This window comes from Naegleria lovaniensis, assembly GCF_003324165.1.
Source record: "Naegleria lovaniensis strain ATCC 30569 chromosome Unknown tig077, whole genome shotgun sequence".
NCBI classification, from domain to species: Eukaryota; Heterolobosea; class Eutetramitea; order Acrasida; family Naegleriidae; genus Naegleria; species Naegleria lovaniensis.
The window spans coordinates 1-20,322 of record NW_025407898.1 but is presented as its reverse complement, the minus strand read 5'-3'; the positions used below and the strand labels follow the sequence as shown (position 1 = coordinate 20,322).

At 37.8% G+C, this 20,322-nt stretch overlaps 8 protein-coding genes across 8 annotated transcripts; 3 read left to right on the top strand and 5 right to left on the bottom strand.

Moving 5' to 3' along the window:
* Positions 1-33: 33 nt before the first annotated feature.
* On the bottom strand, positions 34-1,544 carry C9374_013777 (uncharacterized protein; the record flags this gene model as incomplete). Its single annotated transcript, XM_044689690.1, has 3 exons — positions 34-549; positions 628-950; positions 1,058-1,544. The coding sequence occupies 3 exons, from the start codon at positions 1,542-1,544 to the stop codon at positions 34-36; spliced, it is 1,326 nt and encodes a 441-aa protein (XP_044541730.1).
* Positions 1,545-1,751: 207 nt separating this feature from the next.
* C9374_013776 (uncharacterized protein) lies at positions 1,752-5,101 on the bottom strand (the record flags this gene model as incomplete). Its single annotated transcript, XM_044689689.1, has 3 exons — positions 1,752-2,168; positions 2,255-2,364; positions 2,440-5,101. 3 exons carry the CDS (start codon positions 5,099-5,101, stop codon positions 1,752-1,754), a joined length of 3,189 nt encoding a protein of 1,062 aa, XP_044541729.1.
* A 401-nt stretch (positions 5,102-5,502) lies between these two features.
* On the top strand, positions 5,503-6,438 carry C9374_013775 (uncharacterized protein; the record flags this gene model as incomplete). The annotated part of the gene is made up of 1 exon (XM_044689688.1): positions 5,503-6,438. The coding sequence occupies one exon, from the start codon at positions 5,503-5,505 to the stop codon at positions 6,436-6,438; it is 936 nt and encodes a 311-aa protein (XP_044541728.1).
* A 207-nt stretch (positions 6,439-6,645) lies between these two features.
* C9374_013774 (uncharacterized protein) lies at positions 6,646-8,195 on the bottom strand (the record flags this gene model as incomplete). The annotated part of the gene is made up of 2 exons (XM_044689687.1): positions 6,646-7,700; positions 7,742-8,195. 2 exons carry the CDS (start codon positions 8,193-8,195, stop codon positions 6,646-6,648), a joined length of 1,509 nt encoding a protein of 502 aa, XP_044541727.1.
* A 518-nt stretch (positions 8,196-8,713) lies between these two features.
* On the top strand, positions 8,714-11,181 carry C9374_013773 (uncharacterized protein; the record flags this gene model as incomplete). Its single annotated transcript, XM_044689686.1, has 3 exons — positions 8,714-9,533; positions 9,593-10,286; positions 10,359-11,181. 3 exons carry the CDS (start codon positions 8,714-8,716, stop codon positions 11,179-11,181), a joined length of 2,337 nt encoding a protein of 778 aa, XP_044541726.1.
* A 74-nt stretch (positions 11,182-11,255) lies between these two features.
* Positions 11,256-12,296, top strand: C9374_013772 (uncharacterized protein; the record flags this gene model as incomplete). Its single annotated transcript, XM_044689685.1, has 1 exon — positions 11,256-12,296. The coding sequence occupies one exon, from the start codon at positions 11,256-11,258 to the stop codon at positions 12,294-12,296; it is 1,041 nt and encodes a 346-aa protein (XP_044541725.1).
* A 71-nt stretch (positions 12,297-12,367) lies between these two features.
* Positions 12,368-19,206, bottom strand: C9374_013771 (uncharacterized protein; the record flags this gene model as incomplete). Its single annotated transcript, XM_044689684.1, has 12 exons — positions 12,368-13,851; positions 13,994-15,236; positions 15,325-15,624; positions 15,702-15,794; positions 15,885-15,940; positions 16,036-16,170; positions 16,317-16,659; positions 16,732-16,772; positions 17,783-17,788; positions 18,076-18,614; positions 18,698-18,966; positions 19,204-19,206. The coding sequence occupies 12 exons, from the start codon at positions 19,204-19,206 to the stop codon at positions 12,368-12,370; spliced, it is 4,512 nt and encodes a 1,503-aa protein (XP_044541724.1).
* Positions 19,207-19,408: 202 nt separating this feature from the next.
* On the bottom strand, positions 19,409-20,258 carry C9374_013770 (uncharacterized protein; the record flags this gene model as incomplete). The annotated part of the gene is made up of 2 exons (XM_044689683.1): positions 19,409-19,867; positions 20,052-20,258. The coding sequence occupies 2 exons, from the start codon at positions 20,256-20,258 to the stop codon at positions 19,409-19,411; spliced, it is 666 nt and encodes a 221-aa protein (XP_044541723.1).
* Between the last annotated feature and the right edge of the window lie 64 nt (positions 20,259-20,322).

Sequence of the window (20,322 nt, the reverse complement as noted above, 5' to 3'; positions counted from 1 at the left end):
AAAATAATGTAAGGTGTTCATTTGAGAGTGAATTTATAAATTCCTTGTAAAGAATCCTCCCAACATGTCCACAAATTCGTTCAAACGATTAAACATGAATGCAATATGATTGTTACAATAATCTCTTTTTCGATCTTTCACTTCAAAGGGATAATGAATGTCTGCAAGAAAAGACTCGACATTTTCTCGTGAGTAACCATTCCTTGTCACTGATTCCATCGTTGCATTCAAGCAGACATAATGATTGAACGTGGGAACCACTAAATCACCCACTCCCTGCAAAAAGAATAATTTTCTATTTCCAGATAAATCCAAATTGGTCAATAATTGTTTGGGATCATTGTGGAATGGAGGAAATCCCATTAAGGGTGCCTTAATCATCGAGACGCTTTTTACAGCGGCAAGAGCAATGTCGACGAGTGCTGAGGAACCAACGACTTGCTTGGCAGCAAACGAGAGCGTTCCAAAAACATCACATGGTGGAGAGTCCACAAAGGCGACTTTAAGATTGGTTTCTCTCGCAAAGGCAACCACTGATGTTGCAGCTCCCTAATGTGTCACATACAGATAAAATTAGCAAATCAAATAGAACATTTCCAAGCAAAATATGAACAAACTACTACTCACCATAGATGTTCCAAACACTCCAATGTTATTAGTTGTTGCAAGAAATGGATAACGTTGTGTGAGAAAATCAACTCCTCCCAACACATCCAAATGTTCAAAACTGCCAAATGAGACATATGGTACTTTTTTGAACACTGGTGAATCTCCATGATTTCTCAAATCAATTTGTAAAACATTGTATCCTAGGTGGTACAAAATTCCCGCAGGTAGCATGCTTTCATACCGAAAACGACACACTCTATAGCCATGAACAACAATTACAAATTTTGAAGTTGAATTAATGAAATCTTGTTTTAACAGTGTTCCAACAATCTCCGTTTGTCCTTGATATCAATGATATTCATTTTCAAAATTAGAGTAGTTCATGATTGTTTCATGAAAGATGTTCATGGTACAATGTCAGTACAAATTGAGAAATAGTCCTACTCACCAAAATTCGGTAACCAATCAGCATCTCTACTGTTAAATTTCACAGCTTCAGTCTTATTCAGAGGAACCCAATACCTGGATAATTTATCTTTCCATTGACTCTGTGGCTCCGTGAGAGGAGGACAATCATGCAGAATGGTAAAATTTGCAATGGTACTCTCTCGGAAAAGATCACAATGTTCGGGATCGATTCCAAAAGCAACGTGCCATAAATAATCTCCGATTGAAAACCAACCAATAAGAAAGAGAATAATCACACCCCACAGTGCAATACAACAGCAAGAAAGCAAACACACTGAGAGAATGATGCGTAATTTTCGTTTTTTCTGTTTCTTTGTTGCTACTTCGGAGAGGGTTGTATGAATGGTCTTGTCTTGCGAAACGTAATAATCAGTACGTGGATCTGCTGCAGCGTCGTCATTCAAGAGTGTGGATTTCAAATCATCTAACTCAACATAGTTGGTCTCGGCAGTCGTGTTGTTGGCCATTATTGTTGGGTGTTTCAGATTTTTTGTGAACTTGGGAAAGACCATCCTGCTTCTCATGTAACACCCAAATTCAAGAATGTTCTCGCGAGTGGAAGGACGCACTTGTTGAACGAGAATGTGAATCCATTGAATCAGATTCCATGGATTTCTGAAACACGGAGATCTAATAAGAAGAGGACAAACTCGCTTATCTTGTGCGGTTCATGATTAAGAGGTCATGAGCCGAGTTAATCTTGTACAAATCTCACCAAACTCGGGCCTTTCATGATAGTTTGAATTCCAACATTCCTTCATGAGCTCAATGTATTGAGGAATTATGAGATATAAGGTCTCCAATGAAGTTTTCGAATTAGTGTGATCATCATGCATATATTCTTGTACCCATTGTTTCATTTGATCCTCAGTTTGAAATGGAATTATTGGTCGGGCACCTTGCATCACTCTGAACAACACATTGACACCTAAGGTGTCGGCAGATCCATCTTGTCTCTCCATGAATTTGAAAAGCTTTTCTGATTGCGAGTTTAAATAAGGATTCTCCTCGAAAAACAATTCCCACATAATGATTGCAAAACTAAATACGTCTACTTTGTGGTTATATGAAGAGTCGCCTCCAATCATTTCCTTTTCGGTACAAAATTATTAAGTAATTCATTTCCGTGAATAATTCAATAATTACAGTACCATAGACCTTCATTACACTAACTTACATTTGCCATATAAAATAAGGTTCCAATATTTGTGGTGACAGAATTCGTGCAACTATCACTCCATGCTTTGCTTAGACCAAAATCACAAATCTTGGCTGTGAAATTATTATCTATGTATGGCAAAATCATGGACGTTCCAATAAATCTCACACAACATATAATTCGAAGAGCATTTCGCAACTTACCCAATAAAATATTCGCTGGTTTTAAATCACGATGAATTATTCCTTTCGGTTTCAATGAATGTAAATAATGCATTCCTTTTGCAACTCCAAGTAATATATCAATTTTTCTGTACATATCCAATGGTTCAACTTTTGTTTTAGAGGCATGGATCAATTTATCCAAGCTTCCCTTTTCTAAATATTCGACAACCATGTACTTGTTTTTTCCTGCCAGAATCACTCCAAAAAATTGAACAATATTCGGATGACGCATACTTCCCAATACTGCAGCTTCTTTTTCAAACTCATCATCTTCTGATAAATCTCCATTTCCTTCGTCGCCTGCAAGACCCGTACTTTTCAGTGACTTGAGAGCAACCTTGTTTCCGTTCCAGCTTGCTAAATAGACTGTACCATTTCCTCCCTCAGCAATCCGCTTAATGATTTCAATTTCATTGATTGAGATAATCCAATTGGTATATCGTGGAGTTGTTTTTGGTTTTGAATTCGAAGACCCGCCATCGCTGGTGCTATTGATCAACAATGGTGCGTTTTCCATTGTATGATATTCTGTGTGAATTTCATGGTCTTCATTGTGGCTCATTAAAACCACTCTCTTTTCAATAAGTTTAGTTTCCATTCTTTTCTCAGCCTGCTCTTTTTCCTTTAACGTTCTCAGCCTGGAAGCTATCGAGTTCACAATTCGAGTAATACCATATGTTCCAATAATAATTATGCCAGCTAATATTAATGTCAATATAGAAACTGTTGGAACGACAATTTCATAGGGAATGTGTGGACGATCCATGCAAACAAATCCGTTGAGAGTCTTTTCGAGTGTCTTATTTTCAGGACATGGTAAAATGTTAATTGGAATGCTTATACTAGTGTGATCATCAATGAAGATGTTCGTATTTAGAACTTGTTGACTCGCATTATTGATTGTTACTTGTAGTGACTCTAATGAAAGAGTGTTGGAATTATTTTGATTGTAAATGGAAAAACCTTGGGAGGTATCATTAAGTTTCAACCTTAAAGGTGACTCCAAAAACAAAATCTTTGTATTGCTAACGTCCCAAATTTCAAGGTCTATAGAGGGAAGTTCTTGTCCTGGATAAAGAAATATTTCAGGAACACTGGTATAATTGCTTTTAAATGTGATCACCTTGAATTGGCCATAATGTACTTTCATCTGATATTTTGTTACTTGTATTTCTGTTCCAACATTATTTCCATACGATTTTGCAACATTGTTATTGAAAAAAATATATAACTCTGTTCGTGGAATTGGTTGTTGAGAATAAACACACCCTCCGCTGAAGTATGCCATATTACCGTCACATCTGCAAGCCACAAATGATACTGTAGGAGAATCAACGAATACGGCTCCTCCTTTCGACAATGCAACATTGTTAAAGAAATTGATTATAATAGAGCGTAGTTCTTTGCTCCTAACAAACAACGCACCGCCGTTTTTCCCCTGATTTCCCATCAATTGACCATTATCCATTTGTATTTCATCAGCCTCCACATAGATGGCACAACCATTCGAAGAGCACTTGTTGTTCGTAAAATTAAAATCGTTAATCCGAAAGAGAGTGCCTCCAATTATTTGACCCAATTCAGCTTTCAAGCACGGTCCATCTTGGTTGTTATATGCTGTAAAGTGGTTAATATATACCACTTGACCCGTTGAAACACTTATAAGAGGGGCCATATTATTAGAGCTAATAATGCCAATAAGAGTCAGTGACGAGCAGGAGGAAATTTTCAACAATGGGGAGCCACTATTGATCGCACTCAACGAATCAAAATTACAATTTGACATTGAGACGTCATTAACTCTGTCCAGCCACATGTGTAGTCTTCCTGATCGAGCAACAACGTTGGAGAACATGCTATAAAATGAAAATAATTGATATATAGAATTTGTTGCATAGAGATGTGTGTTTTTAAACTTGATTTCGTTAAAACCATATAATCTAAAGTTAGAATTTTCAATATAACTATTCTCAACAATGAATCCATAATTCTGAATCTTTGCAGGTGGTGAGGATAGAAATACGTCTTTGGTGAGCACTTTAAATTCAAAATTTGAAATGTGGCACGAAGAAATAACTATATTGGCTCCAAAAACAATAGAAATATTTGCCATCATCATGGTAGAGTTTGCTATTTCTAAGGAGAAATTATTTCGTAACTGGATACTAGATTTTTGAATGGTACTAGCTTCAATAATCAGTGCTTTCTTTATGATATCGGGCATAAAAATATACTCTTCTTCAAATCTACTATCAACTAACGTCACATGTTGAAATGACACTTGCTGTAGAGGGTTTTCATTCCAATAAAACCTCATTCTTTTCATGTGGATGTGTGAAAATGTTAATTTTCTAAATCCATTTGTAACTCCAGATGTTCCTATTATAAAAATAGCATGAAAACAATCTATTGAAATTGTTTCAGTGTCATTTAAAGAAGATATTACTACCTCTTCAAATATAATGTTCTTGCTGTAGATATCGAAATTATGACATTGTTGATAGGAATAGACTAAACTTCCCGAAACATCTCTTAACAAGATGATACGAGCAGCGAGTCGTTCAATTAAATCATTTTCATATAAATAAATAATGGCGTTCAAAGCCTCGCCAATGGACCGACAGGGAGTCTCTATGTTCATGCAATTTGTAAAATTTTGAGAATTATTCCGTGCATCATTAAATATTGAAAAATTATGCTCGATCCGGTGTAGTGATGGAGTATCATTTGGTTGTACGAAAAGCGAAGGTAGTGATTGGTTGGTGGTAATGGAGGTTGGAGAGTAGATCATGGCAGTTGGCAGTGTTCGTATTTGGTTTGCAAACCAATGACCATAATGTCAACGTGATGAAAATTATAATCATGAAACCACCTCGGCCATAGTACGTAGACATTTTTTTTGACAACAATTCATAATTAATTAAAACCATGACGAGCTCAATCGTCGATAGATAACTCAAAGAAGCAACATTAGGGGTGACACTATACGATGGAGTTTGAAAATCAAATTGTAAAAAAAATTCAATTTTTATTTTGAAAAAAATGAGAAAAAAGCAAACAACAGGAAGCTCATCATCATCACAGTCTAAGGCTGCACAAAAAAAACGAAAGGACCCTCCTTTGCCATCCTCGGATCAAAAATTCATTGAAAAATACAAGAAGGAAATTTGTGAAACGATCAGAACAAGCCCATTAACCTTTCGGCAATTGGATAGGTTTTCCGCCTTGTTGTTCAGGTGTCAAATGGAACAAGTGTCCAAAGATCTTTATGATTTGAGCGATTATGAAAATAGTGATGACAGCTCGTACGACGAAGAATGGAACAGTGAGTATGACGAAGATGAAGAGGAAGAAGAAGATGAAGACTTTGCTGAACCACCAAGTAAAAAAGCTCCCAAGTTGGTTGCTGGTCAAACCACAAAATCCGGCAAAGCAAATTCTTCTGTCGGAAGTAGTAGCAGTTCTGCCAAAGCATCTCCTTCAACAAGTAACAATTTCTATGAAGTGAAAATTGCCTTACCTGCACACAAGTTCCATCGAGTGATTCGTATTCCTACTCTCAACACTACTTTACATCATTTCCACGATATTATCATGAATGCATTCTCGTGGTCAGATTGCCACTTGCACAAATTTCAAACACACCGTGGTACTTATTCTGACACGACCATGAGTGAAAAAGGAAAGGAAGAACGTAAGGTTCGTCTCGATGATGTACTTAACAATGAATATCGATACATGTCCTATGTGTATGATTTTTCCAGTGAGTGGGAAATCGATATCGAGCTGAAAAAGATTATTGACGAGAATACAATGAGGCGCGGAGCTCTGGAGCTAGGTCTAACAGTTCCAGAAAACTTGTCACAATTTATTTACTGTGTGGATGGACGCGGAGGAGAAATTGATGAAGAAGAGGGTGATGTTTCTGGAAAGTTTAATGTGAAAGCGGCCAACAAAGGGCTCAAAATTAGGTGGTAATAATAATTGGTCGCTCATTTCTAAACATGAATCATTAAGTCATGATATGTTCACCATTAAGGTAAATTTCGAATTGATGGCTATGTTTTACAGCAATATTCCCCGTTGTGTAGTTGATGCCTTTGTTCTATATTCAAAATTTCAATGGGTTTCATTTCTGCCAAATTTACATTCTCTAAGAAACCATGTTCAAGTTATCAATAACATCTACAAACTTTGTGGGAAGGTGAAAACCCTCAATGGATCATACTTGTTCTTGACTCGTTCCAATCGTTGCAACGTCTCTCTATCACTACCAAAATATTCTTTCTTGTAATCCTCCAATTCAAGCAATGGAAAGTTAATGAAAGATCCACAGGTGAGAGGAATTATTTCGTTTTTCATCATCTCTACTACCCATTCTGAATTCTCGTTGGCATGAAGCTTTGAATCTTTCCATTGAGTTTGAATTCCAATTATTGATTTGGCATCCCTATACGCAAATGCAGTGTGTTCTTTTGGTACCTCATGAATGACACCTCCCAATCCATACAGAGAAATGGCAGCATAGATGGAGCTCTGTGGCTTGTGTTGGACAATGTTGATGAAATTTTGAATTTCCTCAAGTGTGAAATCTCTCGACGCAAATCTTCCAGATGATTTAAAGGTTTCATATTCCGGATGAATATCTCCAATGGCTTTAAACACTTCATGAATAGGCATGTACTCCACAGTGGCTACACACGACGATTGTCCACCTGTGTCCCATCCTGGTTCATCCGGACATTTACTCAAGAAATCCTGTAAACAATTCACAGCTTCTTGTTTCTCTCCCAATAGAACGGCAATCAAATTGAAACCTATACCATCCTTTCCACAATGGTACATGTTAATTTTTCCATTAAATCTCGAAGGTGCTTGATTCATAATGTCTTGCCAAGAATTCACCATGGAAGCCATTTTCACAGGACAGCAATGAGAATAATTGAGCATGATTAAGGAGGCCATTGGATGTGAAGGTACTACTCGATGCACTCGCAAGGTCATGGATGTAATGACGCCAAAATTTCCATTTCCTGCTCCACGACAAGCCCAAAACAAATCTGCATGTTCATGTTCATTGACTTGGAGAATATTTCCATTGAAATCAATCATTTCCAATTCCATGATATTGTCACATCCTAAACCAAAGGCTCTCGAAACAAAACTCCAACCTCCTCCCAATGAATATCCAACCACTCCTACACTGGGACAGGCACCTCCAGGAAATACAAACTGACCTCCTGCCTCTTGTAGGGCCTTTTCAATTCTGCATTTTGCACACCGGCACCAATGGTCACAGTGGACTGGTGTTCATTTAAGGAAATGTTTTTAATTCGAGAAACATCAATCACAATTGCCTTATTGTCAGTTGAAAATCCTTCGTAACTGTGTGAACCAGAACGAATACGAATGGGATGTTGAAGTATATTGATATTCTTCCTCCTAATCCATTGAATACATGAAATAACTTGAGATTGGCTGTTGCAATACAAGATGAGAGAGGGATACTTGTCAATGGCTCGATTCCAACTCTTTCTGCACTCCTCGTACTTGTGTTGTAAAAGAAGATTTGAATCGGAAACAATTTCATCACAACATAATGTTGGATCAGTCATTAATTCTCGAAAGATTGCATCATCTATGGTAGGGTTGCAACCACTCTGACATTGGTTGTCATTTGTTGTTGCTATTGAGTGAAGAATAATGGATTCCGAAGGCATGAATGAGTCGATCATTGTTGGATGATGTATCAATTTTTTACAAGTGTTTTGAAACAACATTCGAGTGTATCCTGAATTGCTATTCCGAAAATGTCAAGCTCACGAATTGAAACTGCGGATGAATGGAAGAGCGGCAGCTTTCTTTTCATGATAGAGACGCAGCTGTTCTTGAAATGGAGAATGGTCCTTCCTGCACTTGATCTTCACTGAGGCTACATGAACCGCGTTATGAGAAGGGTAGTTGAGTTCATTGTTCGTAAAAGGACGAAATGCGTATTCCCACCTTTTTCATTTAGTGGATGATTTTGTTTACCTTTCCTCACAGGAATAGTAAACAAGTGAAACAGGTCGTGAAAGATGTTGTTGAAAATCAATGATTCTTGACATGGTTTTCTCTGTTTTGAACGACCTCACCATTTGATTGGTTCATTCTTGCCTCATTTTACCTTCCTAATCAACTTTACGTCAGGTTTATATAACCTGTGAACAAGAAACAACATCCGAATCAACACCAATTTGACGGCATCAAAAAAATGTCAAAAAGCCTCAACATGACCTCTTCACTTCGAATCATAATGTTGTTACTCGTGACGACATGCACCGTGTTACTACTTGAATCAAACCACTGGTCCTTTGCTCAGATATTTCCAAACACCATTCATTTGTTTCTTTCGCCAAACGGAAGTGATACTAATTCTGGTAATTCCACTTCACCATTTCTAACCTTCAACAAGGTAGTCACGACATTAAATTCAATGAAAAACAGTGGACGCTACACTAGCAATACTACCTTCATTGTGAATTTTTACCCTGGAACGTATTATGTGAATTCAACAACGACCATTTCAAAGTCAAACTTGTTGAATGATGAAAACTCTCCAGTGATTTGGAAACCAGTGAATGGAAGTAAATTGGGAGATGTGAAAATCAGAGGAGGTGTTCCTCTTCCTGCAAAATTATGGCATGTCGTGACTGCTTCCAACAATCCATCTGCATTTAACATGCTTCCTGAAAAGGCAAAGGGAAATGTATTGCAATGCAATTTAACACAAGCTGGATTCAAATCTTCACAACTCGCTCCTTTTCGTACGAGTGGATTTGCGTATGGTTCAGTGGCGTCAGGTAATGAATTGTTTTTTAAGGAATTTCCTCAAACAGTGGCTCGTTATCCAAACAAACTCACGACCATGCCAGTTGCTGATCCAGGAATTGTCGTGGATCAATATTTAAAAGTTGGAAAAACCAATGGAACGAATTGGATGAATTTTAATGCTTCTTTGGCAGTGAATAGACCCAAATGGCCTCTTGAAAAGTATCCATTTGCTTTTGGATTTTACTATTACGATTGGGCAGGTAAGTTAACAATGGAATAATCTTTTCGTTCACATTTTACAATGGACACCCAAATTCAGATGCCAATGAACCACTCTCCGATATTACCAGCGAAGGCTCCATCACTTTTAAAACATCCAGCGTGATGTACGGCATCAAAACTGGACAACCTTTTTTCCTGGTCAACTTTTTGAGTGAACTCGATCAAGCTGGAGAATATGTCATACATGATGAAATGGTTTATTATTGGCCTCCTGCTCCTATTCAACAAGACACTGATGTACATATTTCTGTCGCTTCTGCCTTATTTTCCATAGCTGCCAATGCACAAGTATTTGACAGTTTGGATTTTGGAATTGCTCGAGGAGGTGCCATTGGTTCTGCAAATCAACTTCGAAATGTGACCATTAGGAATTGTAATTTTAATGGATTTGGAGGAGGAGCGGTTTCTCTTCAAGGATATAACAATACTGTATTGAATAACACAATTTCTAATACAGGACAAGGAGGTATTTCAGTTTCTGGAGGTGACAGAATGACATTGACACCAAGTAATACTTTGGTCATGAACAATACTGTGAGTGCTTTTACCAGAATTGGTAAAACCTATAGAGGTGCTGTATACATGTCAGGAGTTGGAATTACAATTACTCATAATGAATTCTTTGATTCTGATCACTTGGCCATTCAGTGGGGAGGAAATAATAATGAAATTTCTTACAACAAGATTCATGATGTTTGTAAAGCAACAGGAGATGCTGGAGCCATCTACAGGTGAGTATTCATTTCTTTAATCAAAATCCAATTCAAAACCTTAAACTTTTTTTGATATATTTCACCTTTCAGTGGACGTGATTGGACACAACGAGGCAATATCATCAAACACAATTTAATTTACAATGTCAAAGGTCTTGGAACTCATGGTGGATCATGTTTGTATCTCGATGACAATTTTTCATCTGCCTTTATCTTTGGAAATATCTTTTATAATTGTTATAGAGGTTTCTTACTTGGAGGTGGTCGAAATAATCACGTCTTTAACAATTTATTCATCAACAACACGATTAGTATTCACATTGATGACAGAGGATTGAATTGGATTCATCAAACTGAAATTCCAAAAACTCTGATGGATAACTTGTTAAAAACTCCATTCAACACAAGTTCTGTTTGGATCAACTCGTATCCTGAATTGGTGACCATTTTACAAGACACTCCTTTTGCTCCTTATCGAAATTTAGTTCAATTCAATTTAATTTCAGCTTCGACCAAAACTGCCATTTCACAACCAGCTGTCAGTACGTATTCAACCTATGCCAACAACACATTCGATGTTCCATATAGTGTCTTTGGTAATCCATCTCAATTGAATTTCACCATGATTGCAGGCAATGAATATGAGACCAATTTTGGAAAATATAACTTTACAAAAATTCCAGTTGAAGAAATTGGTTTGCTTAAATATGAAAAATCAGATTCAACGAGACCAGTGGTCGAACCTAGTAAGAAACCAAGTTCTTCCATGATTCGGCCTTCTCCTTCAAGCAAGTCGAACGGTGTGTCTGGAAAACCAAGAGCCTCCATTTCAATTGCTGCACTGTCCATGAAATTGGAATGGATCTTGTTCTTGTTGATTGCTACATTCCATGTCTTCAGTTTAAATAATTAATAAACCAAAACTTGGTTGAATTTTGTAAAGAATGCACTCGGAACTCGAATTTGGAAGTTCAAGCACAAAAAAAAATGTCCCAAGAACCAATACACACAGACCATCACGAGCAAGACTCACTCACCTGCTGTACTTTTAATATTCATCATTTCTGCACAGCCAAAGGCAAAAGTAATCTCAATCGATTACTCAAATATTTAACGATAAAAGATTATGACATTATTGGCTTGAATGAAGTCTCCACTTCGCAATTTCAATATTTCCTATCGGAATTGAATGAAAAACAAATTCAACAAGGAAAATCTCAATATGAATATTTTGAAGGCAATGCCAATGGTTATTATGAATCCAATGCAGTGTTGAGTAAATTTAAAATTCTTGAGGGTGCTTCGGAACAAATTGCTGACGATCGATGTATAGTTGGAGTGAAAATTGACAATGTTCATGTGCCATTTGTGTTTTTAACTCATTTGGATCATGTTCAAGAAAAGAAGCGAATGAAACAAATGAAACGAGGAGTGAAATTTATGGAAGAGTTTATGGAGGAACATGATGACGAGGAGGAAAGCAATAAAAAACCAAACCATCAAATGAACAAGACACAACATAAAAGCCATGCTGCCACGCATCACAAAAATGATGAAAGTGTCAATACCAAGACGACAGCAAACTATATTTTAATGGGTGACTTTAATTCCATGAGAGATGACGATTATACACCCGAGTTCTGGAACAAGATCAAGAATCAAAGAATAGAATGGGGTTGGGAACCTGCTCATACCATGATTGCTGAGTATTTATTTGAAGGAAAATATTGTCAGAATGATGACTATGATGAATTTTATGATCAAGATGATGATGACAAGTACAAACAAAGGAATCTTGTATCGAAAGTGGATTGTTGGAAACAATGTCATCCCAATGATTTATTGGATGACGACAGGGTCATTGGTTCCTCGAGGCTTAATACAAGAATTGACTATATTATTTGTAACGAAGAATTGAAGTCATCTTTGACAGAATGCAACATTGACGAAGAAGGTGCAACAATATCAGACCATCTTCCTGTGTTTGCTATCTTTGAATTTGACAGACCTCAGATGGACAATGAATAAACCGAATGATCCCAATGTAGCGAAAATTGTTATTCGATAATTAATTTTATTGACGTCACAACTTTCAATCATTAAGGTGCAATGACACACACCAAATCTCCACCTGTCAATTCATCACCAACCTTCACAGCCAATGTCTTAATCACACCATCGGTATTGCACTTGATTTGAGTTTCCATCTTCATGGCACTTTGTACAATCAATGTGTCTCCCTTCTTCACTCTATCTCCTTCCTTCACCTTCACGTCAATAACCTTACCAGGCATTGGTGCTCCAATTTCATTAGGATCCTTCTTACTTGCTTTTGGTCGAATCTTGAGTTCCTTCGATAATTTCTTATCTTGAACGAGAACCAATCTTGGATGTCCGTTCACTTCAAAATAGACTTCTCTCTTTCCGTCACTTCCAACTTCACCAATAGCTTTCAATTTGATGTGCAAGATTTTACCCTTCTCCAATTCAATTTCAATTTCTTCACCGACCTTAATTCCCTTGAAATATTCACGAGTTCCCAAATTGGAAACGTCACCAAATTGTTGTTTGAAAAGCAAGTAATCTTCAAAAACTTTAGGGAATAAGGCATATGACAACAAATCAGCTTCTGAGGCGTTGAAATCAAAATCATGCAACAATTTTTGTTTCAACTTGTCAAAATCGAGAGATGGCATGGATGCTCCTGGTCTTCCTTCAATAGATTGTTGTCCTCTCATGACTTTGGTTCGGAGAGGTTCTGGGAATCCACCATATGGAATTCCCAATTTTCCTTCGAAATATTCAATAACCGAATTAGGGAATGACAATTGATCGGCCTTCTCAATGACATCTTTTTCACTGAGATTATTTTGAACCATGAATTGAGCCAAATCTCCAACAACCTTACTACTTGGAGTGACTTTGACAATATCTCCCAAAAGTCGATTCGCAATTTCATAATCTTTCTTAATCTTTGGGAATTGATCTGCCAATCCCAAACTAAATGCTTGGAATTGTAAATTGGTGTATTGTCCTCCTGGAATTTCATGAGTATAGACATCACTGGAACCACTTCTCAAGGTGGTAGTACATTCGAATGGAGCATAAAGTCCTCGAGCCTGTTCCCAATAATTCGAAACTGTCGAAAGTTGTTTCAAATCAAGTTCTGTATCGAGAGGAGTGTTTTGCAAGGAAGCTACAATAGCTCCCAAACTTGGTTGAGAGGTCATTCCTGACATGCTGTCAATGGCAGCGTCAATAATATCAGCGCCAGCTTGAGCTGCAGCTAGTGCAGTAGCAACACCAGTTCCAGCAGTATCATGAGTGTGTAAATGAATGGGAGTGTTGGGGAATTCCTTACGAAGAGCTCCAATAAGCATTGTAGCTGCTTCTGGTTTCAATAATCCGGCCATGTCCTTAATACACAGAATGTGAACGCCTTTTTCGATCAGAGCTCGAGCAAGTTTGAGATAATATTCGAGATTGTATTTGGTCTTTTTTGGATCACTCACGTCGCCAGTGTACGAGATGGCAGCTTCAATGACTCCTCCAGCATTACCAACAGCATCAATACCCAATTCCACTGATTTGAGAAAATATTTTGTAATTTTAACAAATAGTGTTGAACGATTCACAAATAACATATGTGATCAGTAAATAAATAATAATGAATTAAATAATAATTAAAATAGTTCGTCATTCAACAAGTTCACAAGTGTACATACTGTTTGGTAAATAATTCAACGAGTCGAAAATTCTAAAAATGTCCATTCCATACTTGACAGTCTCTTTACAATACTTGTAAACAACATTGTCTGGGTAAGCGGTGTATCCCACAGCATTACTGCCACGGAACAACATTTGGAATGGAATGTTAGGAATGGCTTCTCTTAATCTTGCCAATCTGTCAAATGGACATTCTCTAAGGAAATTCAAACAGACATCGAATGTGGCACCTCCTCCCATTTCCAATGAGAGACACTTGGACATGGCATGTGCAGTGTAAGGTGCAATTGCTAATAAATCTTTGGTTCTGACACGAGTGGCCAACAATGATTGGTGAGCGTCACGCATCGTTGTGTCAGTAATCAACAAAGGTTTGCTCTCGCGAATGGCCTTAGCAAATGCCTCAGGACCTTGTTCGTCCAAAATTTGTTTCCATCCCTTTGGAAGTGCAGTTTTTGGTGTTTCAGGGATAATTGGATCTCTTCGAGAAGGTTCCAAATTGGTAGCCAATGGAGTTGTTGGCCCATTGACCACTGTTTCTCCGAGGAATGCAAGAACTTTCTGAGCTCGGTTTCCACTCGATGAGAATTGAAACAATTCTGGAGTGGTATCAATGAATGAAGTGTCAACATATCCATGCAAGAACTTTTCGTGTGACAATACTTTTTGTAAAAATGGAATGTTATGTTTCACTCCACGAATTCTAAATTCTGCCAAAGCTCTTCTCAATTTGTTGCTTGCTTCTTCATGGGTGAGACCTTTACCAATAACCTTAACGAGTAAAGAATCATAGAATGGTGAAATCTTTGAGCCAACATATCCTGAACCAATATCCAAACGAATACCCATTCCTTCTCCGGTTCTGAATGCTTCAATGACACCAGTATCGGGTTGGAAACCATTCAAAGGATCTTCAGTAGTGACACGACATTGAATAGCAGCTCCTCTCACGTGAATGAGCTCTTGTTTGAGACCAATTTCTTCAAGACTCTTTCCTTCTGCAATGAGAATTTGACTACGAACAATGTCAATGCCAGTAATTTCCTCAGTGACTGTATGTTCGACTTGAAGTCTTGGATTGACTTCGATAAAGTAATAATCTTTACCATTGGAGTCTACTAGAAATTCAAAAGTACCAGCATTGACATATTTCACATGACGTGCCAAACGAGTGGCATCGTTGAGGATTTTTTGTCTGACTTGAGGATCTAAATGTGGAGCTGGAGCAATCTCAACAACTTTCTGTTAAATTAAGGTAGAGTCAATCCATGAAAGTAAGCAACAATATGTTCATAACAACATGTACACAAATTTCAACTTTTTCACATACCTGATGTCTTCTTTGAACGGAACAATCTCTTTCATACAAGTGAACCACATTTCCATACTTATCAGCCAATACTTGTACTTCAATGTGACGAGGATTCTCCACATACTTTTCAATGAAAACTGCTGAACTTCCGAATGCATTCAAAGCTTCGGAAGATGCTCTTTGGAAAGCTTCTTCAAGATCATCCATACGACGAACGATACGCATTCCTCTACCACCTCCTCCATGGGCTGCTTTGAGAATGACAGGGAAGTTGATGTCTGCACAGAATTTCTTGGCTTCGGAAATGCTTGTCACGGCCTAGTCGATTAAGTTTTGTCAATTTTTATCATCCCAAATCAGAACTCAATGATGACAATTAAAGATTCACAACTTACACTTTCAGTACCTGGAACAACAGGAATACCAATTTGTTGAGCCAGTTTTCTAGCAGTGGTTTTATCTCCGAGTGCCTCTACGACATCATCAGTCTGTATGATAAATGATTAGGTCAGTAATGCAAGTAATTGACAATATTTCGAAAAGTTGAGATTAAAACGTTGATGAAATTGAAAACTTACTGGTCCAATAAAAGTAATTCCACTCTCCTTGCAAGCTCTTGCAAAATCGGCTCTCTCTATAAATTCCGAGCAAACCAAAAGTGATCAAAATTGTTTGATCATTTTACAATCAAAATTTGAGATTCATTCAACAATTCAATCAAACACATACCTGACAAGAAACCATAACCAGGGTGAATGGCATCAACACCATTATCCTTTGCAATCTTGACAATCTCAGGAATGCAAAGATAGGCGTCCACAGGACCTAATGGTTCAGTTCTGTCCTTTGCGATCACATAACTCTCTAATCAAAGTGACCATTGAATGGAGTAGCGATTGGTTCAAACGGTAGAATGAATGAAAATTGATGAATGTAGACACAGAAATGCAATATTCCAATACAAATGTCATTGTATCAAAAACCAGTAATTTCTAAAACAAGTGACTTACCATCTGCTTTATAACGATGCATAGAGGAAGAATCCTGTTTGGCATAGATTGAAACAGTTCTGATACCCATTTCGTGACCAGTTCTCAAAATTCTTGTTGCAATTTCACCTCTGTTTGCCACAAGTAACTTTTCAAATTCTCTCAAGCTGAATTTGGAAGAACTAAAATTGGCCTTTGATGTGTTAGTGAGAGAGTCCTGATACGAAGCAAGGGAATGACTCTTTTTCACCTTGTGCTGAGCAAGGATCTGTGCAGCAGCAGATTTAGTGCTACTCTGGCTGCTTTTGCTTGCAGAGTGACGTTGTGCTTGTTGAATACAAAGCTTTTTCATTGTATTGAATAGCTGCAACCGTTGGAGGAAAAAGAATTTTCAAATATTTTGCTCAGAGTCGGGTATTAAAATGAAAATACTTACCGTCGTGCAGTGATACAATATAATCTCAACAATAATATTGGCTTGTCAAAATACCACACGTGAAGGAGTTTGTACAGAATTTGATGATGCTGTCGCAAGATGACACAATATGATGATCTGGTTCACAAAAGAGAATGCTGATCTACAAAAAGAGTCGTTGTTGCAGCAAGTGAACCATTAGGTCAAAGGTCACCAATAATATGCTTACCTCACCCCAAGCACTCGTTCGTTGATTTTTTTTTGAAATGTTGATGATGGCACCAGCTTGATCAAGGCCAAAAACGTTTTGGGTGTGGTTTCGCGAATTTTTGTTGTAAACCTTGATACCAGTCCGCTCAATTATTTTAAAAAATCCCGTTGAATTCTCCATATTCCTCCAAGAGGTTGTTCATGCTCATTTGTGACAAAACAATTCATGCGTGAATAGCGAATTAATTAGCGTGTTGTTTATTTGTTGAACACAGCGAGCGGTCACAGGTACATGACTGTGTTGGAATGAAGAAGTGTACTTACCTTAACAGAGCTAGCTGCCTTAATGCAAGAATGGCCAATGATAAGGCACCTTCGAGAAGCGTTCATGCTCAATATTGTGAATCGACATGCCCAAATGATCATTTTAATTCCTTGTTGTATCATGCTGTTCATGACATCCCAGAATTAAAATGACATTCTGTATGACGATTGTAGCAATATCAAGTATTACTGTTCTCGATTCGAATCAACGCGTATTGACATGCCTTAAAAAATTCTAAATTTCATGTCAATATGGTCATGTTCACAAATCAACTCGGTCTAAGACGTTCGATATGATAAAGATGTTCTATTTGATTGTTGTTCGCAATCAAAATCTCGATCAAGATCATGTTGATATTCTTTGGAATTGTTCAACACTTCACGCAAAATATGTGTTCTTCTCTTATTCTTCTCTCTTGTTAGTCTACATCTGTTTTATTTCAATATTCTCTCAGACATTTCTCTAACTAGCTTGCTGTTGAGAATTTAAGTCTCTGTGGTATATTTGGAATGAATGTCTAATAATTGCCTCTTGGACTTCCACCTGCAGTGTTGTGACAATGGAGTGAAAAGTTCATGCAAGGAATTCATTTTGTTCATCCAAGATTGTGGGGAAATGTTCACATTGTCCAAAAAAGTCGTCCACAGATCATGGTAGGGTCACAACCGATTACCACGGTGATACAATCAGGTTGGAGCGGCATCATTTCAGAAACATGCATGAATTCGTAATGGGTGGGCGAAATTGTCCGATTAACCCAATAAGGGTGTGCATGACAAATGGTTAATTCAAAATAATGCCTCACAAGCATAGTCAACACAATAACTTACGGTCTCTTCTAGGTCTATCATACATTGGAGATCTTCTTGGGCTTCCATATCTTGGATAGCCACCATGAGGAGATGGTCTATCACCTCTGTCACCTCTATCACCTCTGTATGGTGGAGATCTTCTGCTGTATGGATGATATCTGCTACCTTGATCTCTTCTGTAGCCACCTCCATAACGATCATCGTCATATCTTCTTCCGCCGCCTCTTGAGGAACCACCATATCTTCTTCTTGGTCCTGCTGGTGGAATACCTAATTGAATTTTCTTTTCCTTACCAACATCATAGTCAACGGCCCATTTGTGGTTTTGACCTCCAACTTCACCGTCCTTGACAGCGTTGTAAGCCTTCTCGCAATCATCTCTGTTGGAGAAAGCAACAAAAGCATAACCTAGAGGGCGTCCTTGCTTTGTAACTCCGAGTTTGACGCTTTCAACAACACCGAACTTGGAGAAGGTATCGCGCAAGTCATTCTCAGTAATGTTATGATCCAAACTACCCACAAAGAGGGATGTAGCTTTGGACTTTTCGGCTTGCAATCTGTGGAGTGCCAGGTTTCGCAGATTTTGGTGGTGTACATGATGATATGTCATAACACATGCTCTACAAAAACAACAACTTACAAATCATCTTCTCTTTCTCTTCTATCGTCATATCTTCTACCTCCACCTTCATATCTTCCTCCACGAGGCTCGTCATCATATCTTCTACCGCCGCCGCCTTCATATCTTCTCTCACGACGATCATCATAGGATCTTCTGCTATCGTACCTATCATCACGGCGTTCGTCGTATCTTCTCTCTTCATATCTATCATCACGACGGCCAGGTGAATGTGGGCTGCCTTGATGATGAGGTGGGCTTCTGTGTGGACTTCTTTGTGGGGATTCAGACTGGTTTGATGATTTCATGGAAAAGGATGGAATGGGTGGGAAGCAATGGTATTAATACAACAAAGTCAAGACATGTTGATTCAAGCATATCAGGGAAATATAATTGAAATGAATGATGATACAACCATAGAATTTGGATTCAAAATTGTCGTGAGTAGCAACACAGAATTTGGGAAAGCAATAACAAAATATGTGTTGTTAAAGGCTTGTGTATGATGAAGCAAGCACGGAACGTACCATCTCTTAAAAAATTGAGTAACGAATTTTTTTTCAACAATAAAAAAATTCCAAATTTAACATGCACTGTCTTGACGCCAGAACGGTTGGGTCAAAATGTTTGTTGTTGAACTATTATACAATTCACACACAATAATTCACAAGTGTTTTTAGTTTCAAAAAACACATGGCTTAAACACTTCCTGATCGAGAAGTACTTGATAAATTATGGCAAGGCATTGGCTGAAGCCTTTTCTCCACTCTTACTCCAATTCAATCCACTCATGTGATACTCTTTCACATAGACAGCCAGTTCCTCAATAGCATTCTTCCATTGAGTCACAAATGCCTTGTGCAACTCGGCATCATTGTTTCCTTTTGTAGAAGTTAGAATTTTGTTTGTGTAAAATTGAACAGCATTCACCATTTCCTTCACATAACTCACTGCAGTTGTAGAAGTGGGCCACAAGACCACTTTCAAACCTTCCTCAACCACATATAAATGATTGGCAAGTGAACTCTTAAAGTTTTTAAAACGAAAATCTGCAGATTGAGAAAGTGCTGAACCAATTCCACTCTTTTCTAAAATTTCTCCCAAAACGGCATCACTGGCAGGTTTACTGTGAGTGGAGGAGAGTTGAATGACACGACTCAAACCATGGAAGCCAGCTTCAATAAAGGATTTCTGTGTGTGAATTTTGTTGTTGTTGTTGTTGATGTGTTTGAATGAGTGGTCATTCATGCGACCAATGTGAAGTGAATGATACAGTTTCACATCGGATCCGAATCCCACAAAATCATCATCATCAATGAATGAAAATAACAGAAATTGATGAATATCATCAGATTTGCTTCAAAAAAACACGTACAGCTTTTGCAAGATCACCTCCGATCTTTTCACAAGTTTCCAATAATGGAACCACCTGAGATTTATAATACTCATCATAGGCAACGACTTGTGGAGCTGTTGAAGATCCAACACTGCCACCACTCGTTTGGCCACCTTTCGATGAAAAGTTAATCTTCTCTAATCGAGAGACACACTTCTCGAGACGGGCAAGAATATCTTGAGTCATGATGTTGTTGTCAATTTTTTTGTGTTGTTCTTGTTTGAAAATTTGTTGGAAAGGTGAAAAGCAA